Genomic DNA, 13,372 nt, shown 5'->3' with positions numbered 1-13,372 from the left:
CAGCAATCTATAGGTGACTCTCTGTATATTTCAACAGCACTGCACCTGTCACCACCTGTGATATACTGTGTGTGTCCAGTACATAGTTGAGGGAGAGGTTCCAGCTATTTCCTATAGGGACAGCAATCTATAGGTGACTCTCTGTATATTTCAACAACACTGCACCTGCCACCACCTGTGCACCTGTGATATACTGTGTGTGTCCAGTACATAGTTGAGGGAGAGGTTCCAGCTGTTTCCTATAGGGACATCTATAGGTGACTCTCTGTATATTTCACCAGCACTGCACCTGCCACCACCTGTGATATACTGTGTGTGTCCAGTACATAGTTGAGGGAGAGGTTCCAGCTATTTGCTATAGGGACAGCAATCTATAGGTGACTTTCTGCATATTTCACCAGCACTCCACCTGTCCCCTGTGATATACTGTCTGTGCAGTACATTGTTTAGGGCTAGGTTCCTGCTTCTTGCTATAGGTAGATACATATATAGGTGAATCTCTGCCTATTTCACCAGCACTCCACCTGTCCCCTGTGATATACTGTCTGTGCAGTACATTGTTTAGAGCTAGGTTCCTGCTTCTTGCTATAGGTAGAGAAATTTATAGGTGAATCTCTGCCTATTTCACCAGCACTCTACCTGTCCCCTGTGATATACTGTCTGTGCAGTACATTGTTTAGAGCTAGGTTCCTGCTTCTTGCTATAGGTAGAGAAATATATAGGTGAATCTCTGCCTATTTCACCAGCACTCTACCTGTCCCCTGTGATATACTGTCTGTGCAGTACATTGTTTAGGGCTAGGTTCCTGCTTCTTGCTATAGGTAGAGAAATATATAGGTGAATCTCTGCCAATTTCACCATATTACACTATTGTTGTATTTAAAAAACACCCATTTTGAGAAATATAAGGAAAACGTCAAATAAGGGACATGGCCGCGGTCGTGGTGCTGCTGGTGGAGCTCCTGTTACAGGGAGAGGACATGGTCGATCTGTGCCAGCTACACGCACAAGTGAAACACCTTTCTCAGGTGTGAGTACCCGACAGAGCCTGCAGCGGTATTTGGTCGGGCCTAATCCAGCTCTACGAATGTTGAGGCCAGGAGCAGAACAGGCGGTAGTAGATTGGGTTGCTGACAGTGCCTCCAGTTCCTTCACATTGTTTTCCAACCAGTCTTGTGCTGAAAGCTCAGAGTTGGCGCCTGCAGCCGATGTCCACCATCAGTCTTTCACCTCACCCCCTTGCAAATCAGCCAAGCAGTCTGAGCCCCAAATCATGCAGCAGTCTCTTCTTCTTTTTGATGAGTCTGTTAGCATGTGTTCCCAGGTCCATCCACCTGGGTGGAAGATGATGTGGAGGACGATGAGGTCCTCGACCCTACATGGAATCAACCTCATGCAGGTGACCCATGTAGTTCGGAGGAAGAGGCGGTGGTCGCACAGAGCCACCAGCACAGCAGAAGAGGGAGCAGGGGGCCAAAGCAGAGCGTCCGTCCCCTGGACAGTACGCCTGCTACTGCCCAACGCAGCAAGGGACCGAGCACACCAAAGCCAGGTCCAAGGAGTTCCCTAGCGTGGCAGTTCTTCACACAATGTGCTGATGACAAGACACGCGTGGTTTGCACATTGTGCAATCAGAGCCTGAAGCGTGGCACAAACGTTCTCAACCTGAGCACAACCTGCATGACCAGACATCTAAGTGCAAAGCACGAGCTGCAGTGGAGTAGACACCTCAAAAACCAAGAAAGGTCTCTGGCTCCTCCCACTTCCTCTTCTGCATCAGTCTTGTGCCTCTCGGACTCTTCATCCACCTCTGTAGTGACAGTGCCACCTGCCACCCCTCAATTAGAGGACCGGCAAGCAACACTACCACCTAGGTCCCCAAACATCTCCACAATGTCCCATGGAAGCATTCAGCTATCTATCTCCCAAACACTGGAGCGGAAGAGGAAGTACCCCCCTACCCACCCAGGATCCCTGGCCCTGAATGCCAGCATTTCAAAATTACTGGCCTTTGAAATGATGTCATTCCGTCTGGTGGAGACGCAGAGTTTTAAAAGCCTGATTGCATTGGCTGTCCCACAGTACGTCATGCCCAGCCGCCACTACTTTTCCAGGCGAGCCATCCCTTCCCTGCACAACCAAGTGGGGGACAAAATCAGGTGTGCACTGCGCAACGCCATCTGTGCCAAGGTCCACCTAACTACGGATACGTGGACCAGTAAGCACGGTCAGGGACGTTATATCTCCCTAACAGCGCACTGGGTAAATGCAGTGGCGGCTGGGCCTGAGGCGGATAGCAGTTTGGCGCATGTCCTTCCACCACCGAGGATTGCAGGGCGCTTCAATTTGCCTCCTGTTCCTAACTCCTCCTACTCCGCTTCCTCATCCTCTACCGCCTCCTCATCCAGTCAGCGTAACAAATTCACCACCAACTTCAGCACAGCCATGGGTAAATGCCAGCAGGCAGTTTTAAAACTTTCCTGTTTGGGGAAAAACCACACACCACGCAGGAGTTGTGGAGGGACATGGAACAACAGACCGATGAGTGGTTGGTGTCAGTGAGCCTCAAGCCGGGCCTGGTGGTGTGCGATAACGGGCGAAATCTCGTAGCAGCTCTGGGCCTAGCCGGTTTGACGCACATCCCTTGCCTGGCGCATGTGCTGAATTTGGTGGTGCAGAGTTTCCTGAAAACTTACCCCGATATGCCACAGCTGCTGCAGAAAGTGCGCTCCGTCTGTGCGCACTTTCGGCGTTCTCACCCTGCTGCTGCTCGCCTGGCAGCGCTGCAGCGTAACTTCGGCCTTCCCGCTCACCGCCTCATATGTGATGTGCCCACAAGGTGGAACTCCACCTTGCACATGCTGGCCAGACTGTGCGAGCAGGAGCAGGCAATAATGGAGTTTCAGCTGCAGCACGCACGCGTGAGTCGCTCTGTGGAACAGAACCACTTCACCACCAATAACTGGGCCTCCATGCAAGACCTGTGTGCCTTGTTGCGCTGTTTCGAGTACTCCACCAACATGGCCAGTGCCGATGACGCCGCTCTCAGCGTGACTATCCCAGTTCTATGCCTCCTTGAAAAAACACTATGGGCGATGATGGAAGAGGGTGTGGCACAGGAGGAGGAGGAGGAGGAGGAGGAGGAGGAATCAGGATCATTTCCAAGGCTTTCAGGGCAGTCATTCACAAGTGGCTCAGAGGGTGGGTTCGTGCACCAACAAAGGCCAGGTACACAATTGTCCAGCAAGGGCACAGTTCTGGAGGATGACGCGGTGGAGGATGAGGAGGAGGAAGACATGGAGGAGGAGGAGGAACCATGTTCACAGCAGGATGGCATCCAGACCAGCTCATGGCCATTACTGGTGCGTGGCTGGGGGGATACAGAGGACACAGATGATACACCTCCCACAGAGGACAGCTTTTCGTTGCCTCTGGGCAGCCTGGCGCACATGAGCAATTACATGCTGCAGTGTCTCCGCAACGACCGGCGTGTTTCGCACATTATAACAGGTGCTGATTACTGGGTGGCCACACTGCTGGATCCCCGTTACAAGGACAATGTACCATCCTTAATTCCCTCACTGGAGCGTGAACGCAAGATGCGCGAGTACAAGCGCACGCTGGTAGATGCGCTGCTGGTGCAATTCCCACCTGGCAGCGGGGGCACAGTGGAAGCAGAAGGCGAAGGCAGAGGAGGAGGAAGAGGTCGCCAACACAGGGGCACTGAGTACTAAGATTTGTAGGTAAAGTTGATCCAGGGTAAATCCGATTGCCTCTCGGGGGATCAGGAAGGAATTTTTTCCCCTGCTGTAGCAAATTGGATCATGCTCTGCTGGTTTTTTTTTGCCTTCCTCTGGATCAACTGTGGGTATGGAGTTGGGTGTATAGGATTTTACTGTTTTTTATTTTGTTTTTTTATTTTTTGTGGTTGAACTGGATGGACTTGTGTCTTTTTTCAACCTGACTAACTATGTAACTGCCAGCACCTCAGAAGGCAGGGTTAGCATGGCCGAAATGTGGAAAAGCTTTGTCAGCACGCCACAACAAACAGCACCACCAGCTGATATTGAACGTTTTAGCAGGAGGCAGCATTTCAGCAACATGGTGGAGCAGTATGTGTGCACACGCCTACACGTACTGAATGACGGCTATGCCCCCTTAAACTTCTGGGTCTCCAAATTGGGCACATGGCCTGAGCTTGCCCTTTACGCCTTGGAGGTGCTGGCCTGCCCTGCGGCCAGTGTATTGTCTGAACGTGTATTTAGCACGGCAGGGGGCGTTATCACAGACAAGTGCAGCCGCCTGTCCAGAGCCAATGTGGACAAGCTCACGTTCATTAAAATGAACCAGGCATGGATCCCAGAGGACTTGTCCATACCTTGTGCAGAATAGACACCGGGCGGGCCTTACCCAGCCATTGTTTTTTTTCTGACCTTTCTAGGGTTGCCATCTCATCCCTTTAAAAGCAAAAACATATTACACAGGTTCTCTGGCTGATTAAGGTGCTGCTAATTAAACTCACTTGATGCCTTATCGACATTAAATTAGCCCCAGAACCTGTGTAATTACTCTGTGTTCAGGTTTAAAGGGATGAGGTAGCAACCCTAGATCTTTCTCACTCTTTTGGGGTTTACCCCAATTTAAAAAATAAATCAATTAAAAACCAAAACCTGCTGTGTTGGCTACATCCTCCTCCTCCACCGCTGCTTCCACCTTCAGTCACATTCTTAGGCTTGCGCACTGCAACTGCTGTCTTTAAGTCCCACCAGAGGTTCTCAATCAGATTTAAGTCTGGTGACTGCGATGGCCACTCCAAAATGTTCCAGCCTTTAATCTGCAACCATGCTCTAGTGGAGTTGGAGGTATGCTTGGGATCATTGTCCTGTTGAAAGGTCCAACGTCTCCCAAGCCTCAGGTTTGTGACGGACTGTCATCCAATATATCCTGGTACTGAAGAGAATTCATGGTACCTTGCACACGCTGAAGCTTCCCTGTACCTGCAGAAGCAAAACAGCCCCAAAGCATGATTGACCCCCCGCCATGCTTCACAGTAGGCAAGGTGTTCTTCCTCCTCCAAACATAGCGTTGATCCATGGGCCCAAACAGTTTTAATTTTGTTTCATGAGTCCACAGAACACAATCCCAAAACTTGTGTGGTTTGTCCACATGACTTTTGGCATACTGCAGTCGACTCTTCTTATTCTTTGGAGACAGCAAGGGGGTGCGCCTGGGAGTTCTGGCATGGAGGCCTTCATTACGCAGTGTGCGCCGTATTGTCTGAGCAGAAACTTCTGTACCCACATCTGACAAATCTTTTCTCAGTTCCTCAGCAGTCACACGGGGACTTTTCTTCACTCTACGCTTCAGGTAGCGCACAGCAGTCAAAGTCAGCATCTTCTTTCTGCCACGACCAGGTAGCGTTTCAACAGTGCCCTTTGCCTTGAATTTGCGAATGATGCTTCCTATGGTGTCTCTTGGTATGTTTAACATCTTTGCAATCTTCTTATAGCCATTGCCCTTCCTGTGAAGAGTAATCACCTCTTCTCTTGTCTTCCTGGTGCTTATTAGGCTTTATTGCTGCTCCCTGACATCCACAGTTGTTTTCAATACCTGATTGAAAACACTTCAATGAACCTCTGTTCTTCAGAGTGGTAGTATTTAAGGGGTTGAATAATTGTGTAAATGAAGAATTCACAAAATAAACATTTACTACTGTATTACAAAACCAATTGATGTCATTTTAGTTGCATATGGTTCTTTAAGAAGTACTTGTAGGATTTCATTCTGCATACAATTACAAATGTACACTAAATTCCCTAAAACCCTTTACAGCATTGGGGGGTTGAATAATTTTGAACAAAACTGTATGGACCTCGTCCTCCTAGGTCAAAATGATTTTATTTTAATTTTTTTATGTTATTTTAAGATATTTCCCTATCCACATTTATTTCCAGAGTACTTGCCATACTCTTCCCGACATTTTGCTGCCATTTGCAGCCCTCCAGCCCTTTCCCTTAGTTTTTTAGAGACATTTTTGTAGTCAAAAGTCCGGGTCCCCACTGACTTCAATGGGGTTCGGGTCAAAGTTCGAGTCGGGTTCGGTCCCGAATCCGAACTTTTTTTTCAAAGTCCGGGTTCGGGTCCGAACCCGAACATCCAGGTGTCTGCTCAACTCTATTCATGACGGCTATCTATAACTGCTTTTTCCACCACAACCTGTGTCCCAGGCATATGTATTAATCAAATATATTTTGGTGCAACTGGTCTTGTGGTTTCGGGCGTGCAACTAGGTTTTCAACATGCAAGCCGTGCAAGGGTTTAAACATTGTCTGTTTTTTTTCTGGATGCCTCCCACCGAACAGCAAGTGTTCCCCTCAGAGTCCTCCCTCTCGGTTGGCATAGACATAGTAGCCTTCTGGGCTTGAGTCAATATTAGTTGCCCCCCATGCATATTTTACCAATGACATTTAGTATCGTTATATTTTGTCTGATTATGTTTCTTCCTCTTCCCTGTCTTTTTTCTCTCTCTCCGCCTCGGTTCTGAGGATAGGACCATAGTAATTGCAGTTAGTCCTTATGGTTAACCTTACTTACTCTTAGGCCTCGTACACACGACAGAGTTTCTCGGCAGAATTCGGCGAGAAACTCGGTCAGAGCCGGATTCTGCCGAGAAACTCTGTCGTGTGTACACTTTCGGCCCGATGGAGCCGCCGAGGAACTCGTCGAGAAAATAGAGAACATGTTCTCTATTTTCTCGTTGTTCTATGGGAGCTCTCGGCCCGCCGAGCTCCTCGGCGGCTTCAGGGCTGAACTTGCCGAGGAACTCGACGTGTTTGGCACGTTGAGTTCCTCGGCCGTGTGTACGAGGCCTCAATGTAAAAAGGTTAAACTCCCCAAGTAAGAGAGTGAAGGCTTTTAAAAATGTTACCCATATTAAGGCATATTTTGTTGACAGGAGACCCACTTTTCTATCACTTCTACCCCTAAATCTGTTGGTTCTCAATATTTACAGGCCTACACATCTGTGAAGAAGAGAGGGGTCCTGATTGCCTTCCACCAGTCAGCTCTGTTTATGGTTTTCCCTGAGCTTAAAGCGGAGGTTCACCCTAATTGACATGTATATCTGACCAGCTTCCTTATATTCGTAAGAAGTACAGTCCGGAATTTTTTATTTTTTTATCCTTTACGTACCTTGTAATCCATCTTTTCAATGTACTTCTCCCCGCGGGAGTAGGCGTTTCTATGCCTGGGGGATTGTCATCTGGGAGGTCGGCCAGATGATTGACGGCTGTTCCCCCCCGGCGGTTAAAGCCCCTCCCCCCGTATCGCGTAGGCGCGCGCACACATTACAAGGTTTCCGAAAGAAGCCGAACATGCAGAGATGTGAGTCGGCTCTATACGGCGCCTGCGCTCTGCATCTTCGGCTTTTTCCGGAAACGCCGTGACTCGTGCGCGCCTACGAAAGATGGGGGGCGGGGCCTTATCCGCCGGGGGGAACAGCTGTCAATCATCTGGCCGACCTCCCAGATGACGATCCTCTTAGGCATAGAAAAGCCTACTCCCGCGGGGAGAAGCAGATTGAAAAGATTGATTACAAGGTATGTGCTTCTTATAACTATAAGGAAGTTGGTCAGATGTAAATATATTAGGGTGAACCTCCGCTTTAAGGACCCAGTGGGGTTTATATGTTCTACTTAAGGGCCACCTACTAGATCAGGGGTACTGAATTAAAAATTCACTGGGGGGTCCAGTCGGAAAAAAATTCTTCCAGCGGAGGTCCGAATGTCAAATTGGTGCTATGACGCCACATAATATACTCCACTTGACAACCTCCCATCACAGCGCCCCCCCCACCACCACCACACACATGCACACACCTTTATGACCCACACATATCGCACTTTTTTTTCTTTCAACTTTATTGAAATGTAAAAATACATTTCATTCATTTTTATGCACCACAGTTCAATTGTGGTGCATAGAAACAGAATGCATTTTGCAACACACTGCTCAGCACGCAGGGGCGTTGTTGCAGTGTGAACAGGACACATAGAAAACAATTGTATTTCTATTGCCCTTGCAGAGACTGACAGCCCAAATCACAGACCCCTCATTACAGCCTAATCCCCCCCCCATCACAGATTGACCTGACCCATCACAGACTAACTCCCCCATCACAAACTGGTCCTGACCCATCACAGACCCCCTATCACAGACTGACCCCCCCTAAATCCCCAACCCCCTATTACAGACTGACCCCCCCAAATCACAGACCCCCTATCACAGACTGACCCCCCATCACAGACTGACCTGACCCATCACAGACTGACCCCCCATCACAAACTGGTCCTGACCCATAACAGACCCCATATAACAGACTGACCCCCCCAAATCACAAACTGGTCCTGACCCATAACAGACCCCATATAACAGACTGACCCCCCCAAATCACAAACTGGTCCTGACCCATCACAGACCCCCATCACAGACTGACCCCCCTATTACAGACCCCCCATCACAAACTGGTCCTGACACATCAGACTCCCCATCACAGACTGACCCCCCAAATCACAGACCCCCTATCACAGACTGACCCCCCATCACAAACTGGTCCTGCTGACCCATAACAGACCCCCTATAACAGACTGACCCCCAAATCACAGACCCCCTATCACAGACTGGGTCCCCCCCCAAATTACAAACTGGTCCTGACCAATCACAGACCCCCTATCACAGGCTGACCCCCCCATCACAAACTCGTCCTGACTTATAACAGACCCCTATCACAGGATGACCCCCCCATCACAAACTGGTCCTGACCCATCACAGACCCCCTATCACAGGATGACCCCCCCATCACAAACCCCCCCATCACAAACTGGTCCTGACACATCAGACTCCCCATAGCAGACCTCCCCTGTCCTGTCCTATATTGCATTGCACTGCACTCCCACCTCCCACAGAACCCTACCTTAATCACTCAGGAAATGAAGCATGGCCGCTCTGGACAATGGGCGGGACTTTCCCCATTAAAAGTGAGTGACCGCCCCCGCTGCTTAGCAACCAATCACCCACTTTTTAACTTAAAAAGTCCCGCCCTTTGTGCAGAGCAGTCGCGCTTCATGTCCTGTGAGATTAAGACAGGCAGTGTGGGGAGGGGGGAGTGCAGCGATGTTAGAGAAGGCACGGACCTGCCACGCCTGCCATGCTGTGTATATAGCGACATCCGCAGCGGCAGGCAGGCGAGCCGATGACAGAAGACACACAGGAAACTACTTGGCGGGGCTGCGGTCCGGATAGAATGGCCATTAGTGGCCGGAACCGGACCGCGGTCCGCCATTTAGTGACGCCCGTACTAGATGGAGGTAACAATTGTTTCATACTATGCCCTGAGCACACCTCAATTTAACCCAGCCCCTACGTGGCTACAGTTTTACTAGCTTCACTGACTAGAGACGCCGCTGCTGTTTAGACAACTTGCCAGTACTGGGAGCCGGGAATCTTGAGTGTGGTGAGCCTATACCAACTGAGCACACACCTTAGGTCCGCCGTCACCGCCTAGCACTGCAGAGCCTACTAAACACTGATGTTTGCTGTGATTTGTTTGAAGCTGACTTTTACTTTTTTACATGTGAGTTTAATGAATAAAGTGTTGCTGTGATTTTGAATTAAACTGGTGGTACAATTTTACACTATTGGAGCACTTCTTTTGTTTTCATGTACGTTATTGAGAGATTATCACGGTGGTCCAGCTGAGATTTGTTTATCCATGTGTGGGATCATACACAAGTGATTTAGCCTAACACGAGAGTGAAAGGCAAATCCGTCTGGTGAGTGTGTTTTTCAGAGGGGAGTTTTCACAGCACGGTGGTGAGGTGGAAGATTCACAGAATAAGGAATTTTCTCATCGAATTTGTTCAATTTCTTATGGACTTTATATCACTTGTCACGTGGTCTTATTGAGTTTATATGTTATTGTTTATTTATTATTATATTAATTAGCACTGCAATTTTCTTACACCTATTTAGGTTAAGTTTGATAATTGGCAAAGCATGCACTATGACCCGCATGCTTTGGCCAATCACAGCACCGTCAGCAAAGTGAGCCATAATTGGCCAAAGGCAGGGTGCATTAATGTTAGTTATGACAAAACGCGTCTGAGGAGGTATGTGCTAATGTCACCGCACGGTCTCGTGTTGGAGAACGGGAATAAGCTTTTTAGCCAGCTGGCTATAATTTTAATCACAATTTATGTATCTTCATAAGTGCAAGTGCATTTTTATTGTTTAAATAACCAAGTTGTAGACGTTTTTACGATATGGTCCATCTCATCTTTTTCTTGAGCTGATTGCTGGTACACCCCACAGAATATACAGAGTTTATGATCATTCACCCGGGAGTCTTACCAACACTTATACAGCAGCTGTGATATTTCTGCAGAGGGCTGGGTTTAGCCATCCGCATGCTTTTGCTTGCTATTTGGTAAGCAGGTTATCTGTGTGCTGGTGGTGCACTTGTCCACGATTCAGTCACTGGGTGTTTTTGTCCATGCATTTGGTTTATTTTTGTTTTTTAAGTGCAACCATATGTGTTAAAAACATCTAAGTTAGACGGTATCGCGCTATATTCTTCCGTTTTTTGAACAATTAATTTATATATACTACGGAGCCCATGATGTCTAGGAGTCTATCAACTTAATTTCCATGATGCTTTGCTCTGAGTCCTCACACAAGAAGAAAATAAAACACACACAGAGTGCAGCATACACTAGAGGGAGCCAACCCCATGTTAACAACAGAGAAATTGTCTCTAACTTATGAGCACAATAGCTGACCTTGGCTACAGCAGAGAAAGGGGAGTAGATTGATAAGTGTATCACTAAAATAGATTTTGTCTTGTGATCTAGCAGCAGCCATATAAACTTCCTTTACTTAAAAGAAATGGATGCAGCATTGGAAATTACCAGACCCTATCGGGGTAAACCTTTTCAAAGTACTGAGAATCACATACCATGTCCATGGGTCCCAGAGATGGAGCACAGTGAGAAGATGCAGCTGGAGGAGGGGAAAAAGCTGGTTCCCATGTGTTTGCTGAGAAGGAGGGAAAAAAGACGTTTCCCCAGTCACCTGTTTTCATTCTGGAAGGTCTGCATAATCCTTTGAGGAGGCTGCTGCTATGGTGTCAGGAGCCAAGGTGATAGAGCAAGACAGCTGTAGTGAAGCCAAATTTTGGTCCTGTAGTGGTGTAGGCACAGAGAGCCTTAGTGTGGCGTGAGTCTGCAAAGGGGTGAGCAGTGGACAGGGATGCAGACTGCATAGCTGCTGCCATGTCTGCCTGGTCCACTGTGACAGAGCGGCAGCTCCAGGCGAAGAGGGCGGCGATCCTGCCCGCATTCTGTTTGGAGAAGGTGCCAATGGCATCAACTGCTTTCTTTCTCCCCATCATAACCACTGGGAGATTGATATGTGCCCTATATGGCATGTGAAGAGCCAAGGAAGGGACAGAGCAGCAATTAACACAACCTAACCAGCCATCAGCAAACCACTCCCCACAAAATACATAATAATTTAATGACTACAGGACTTATAGAATAGTGTTTTTTCATATAACTCTGTGGAGTTTAGCCTTAGGAATGGATTTATTTACTTTGAGAAAATATTTCGAGAAAGTAATTAAAATATTCTTGAATGTCTTATCTAATTCCCTGAGAAGTTCTTGAAGTGGTTCTAAAGCCTTGGGGTTCTTTACCTTGATGCATTCTATACATTAAGGGAAAAAAACTTCCGTGCTACATGATCTCCCCCTAACCCCCCTTATACTTACCTAAGCCCAATTTAGACCCAGCTCTGTGCCCGAGAGCAGCAGCTCTCTCCACTCTTCTCTCCTCAAAGGGGAGATTGGTAGCAGTGGGCACCAATTGCTGTCAATGAAATTCTGTAAAAAGGGAGCAGGGGCAGAGCCGAGCTGTGCGATCTTTGTCTATAGAAATAGACAAGGCAGCTCAGGATTGGAAAGCTGCTTTCTATGGGGTGCTTTCTGAGGGGGAGGAGCCAGGAGCGGAGGCAGTGGCGGGACCCCTGAAGAAGAGGATCAGGGCTGCTCTGTGCAAAACCATGACATGTATTGACATGTATAACATTTATTATTTTAATACAATAGAAATAAAAATAAAATCACTTTAATACTCACCAGGCAATCACCTCGAACACAAATATTGTGTGAATCTTTGTATGAACATTGTGTTCCATCATGTGCTAGTCGTTTCATGTATACTACATCTCCAGATTCCTTAGACTGGCAGTAAAGATGACATCTTTCTTTTTCTGAAAGACAAAACAGACTTAAAGTGGATGTAAACCCTCTACTATACCCAGTGAATTGAATAGTCTCAGATGATACACAGAGTTGAAACAAATCTCCCTACATTAGTTTTATTTTCAGCTTCATACCGTGCCTTGAAAAAATATTCATAACCCTTGGAATTTTACCACATTTTGTCATGTTACAACCAAAAACTTAAATGCAATTTATTTGGATTTTATGTGATAGACCAACACAAAATGGCACATAATTGTGAAGTGGAAGGAACATAATAAATGGTTTTCATTTTATTTTTACAAATACAAATCTGAAAAGTGTGGCGTGCATTTTAATTCAGCCCCCTTTTCCCCCGACACAACAAACTAAAATCCAATGGAACCAATTTCTTAAAGGGGTTGTAAAGGAATCCCCCCCCTCCCCCCTAAATAGCTTCCTTTACCTTAGTGCAGTCCTCCTTCACTAACCTCATCCTTCGATTTTGCTTTTAAATGTCCTTATTTCTTCTGAGAAATACTCACTTTCTGTTCTTCTGTCTGTAACTACACACCGTAATGCGAGGCTTTCTTCCTGGTGTGGAGAAAGCCTCTTAAGGGGGGAGGGAGCGAGTAGGCAAGTCAGGACGCCCACTAACACACAGCTCTATCTGCAAAGTAGAGAGTGTCCTGACTTGCCTGCTTGCCCCCTCCCCCCTCAAGAGTCTTTTTCCACACCAAGGAAAAAGACTTGCATTACGGTGTGTAGTTACAGACAGAAGAACAGGAAGTGAGCATTTCTCAGAAGAAATAATGACATTTAAAAGCAAAATCGAAGGATGAGTTAAGTGAAGGAGGACTGCACTAAGGTAAAGGAAGCTATTTAGGGAAAAAAATAATTCCTTTACAACCCCTTTAAGAGAAGTCACCTAATTAGTAAATAGAGTCCACCTGTGTGTAATTTAATCTCAGTATAAATACAGCTGTTCTGTGAAGCCCTCAAAAGGTTTGTTAGAGAACCTTAGTGAACAAATAGCATCATGAAGGCCAAGGAACACACCAGACAGGTCAGGGACAG

At 47.3% G+C, this 13,372-nt stretch overlaps 1 protein-coding gene across 3 annotated transcripts in view; it reads right to left on the bottom strand.

Moving 5' to 3' along the window:
* The window catches only part of LOC120932444 (A disintegrin and metalloproteinase with thrombospondin motifs 2-like), a 1,658,079-nt gene that overhangs the window by 746,121 nt on the left and 898,586 nt on the right, over positions 1-13,372 (bottom strand). For all 3 annotated transcript variants that reach the window (XM_040344802.1, XM_040344801.1, XM_040344800.1), the window contains exon 13: positions 12,191-12,324. In XM_040344802.1, coding sequence (XP_040200736.1) covers positions 12,191-12,324 — 134 coding nt within the window. The remainder of the gene's footprint in view (positions 1-12,190; positions 12,325-13,372) is intronic.

The sequence above is a fragment of the Rana temporaria genome, chromosome 3, assembly GCF_905171775.1.
Source record: "Rana temporaria chromosome 3, aRanTem1.1, whole genome shotgun sequence".
Lineage (NCBI taxonomy): Eukaryota > Metazoa > Chordata > Amphibia > Anura > Ranidae > Rana > Rana temporaria.
The sequence above is the reverse complement of the archived record's forward strand: the minus strand, read 5'-3'. Positions and strand labels throughout refer to the sequence as shown.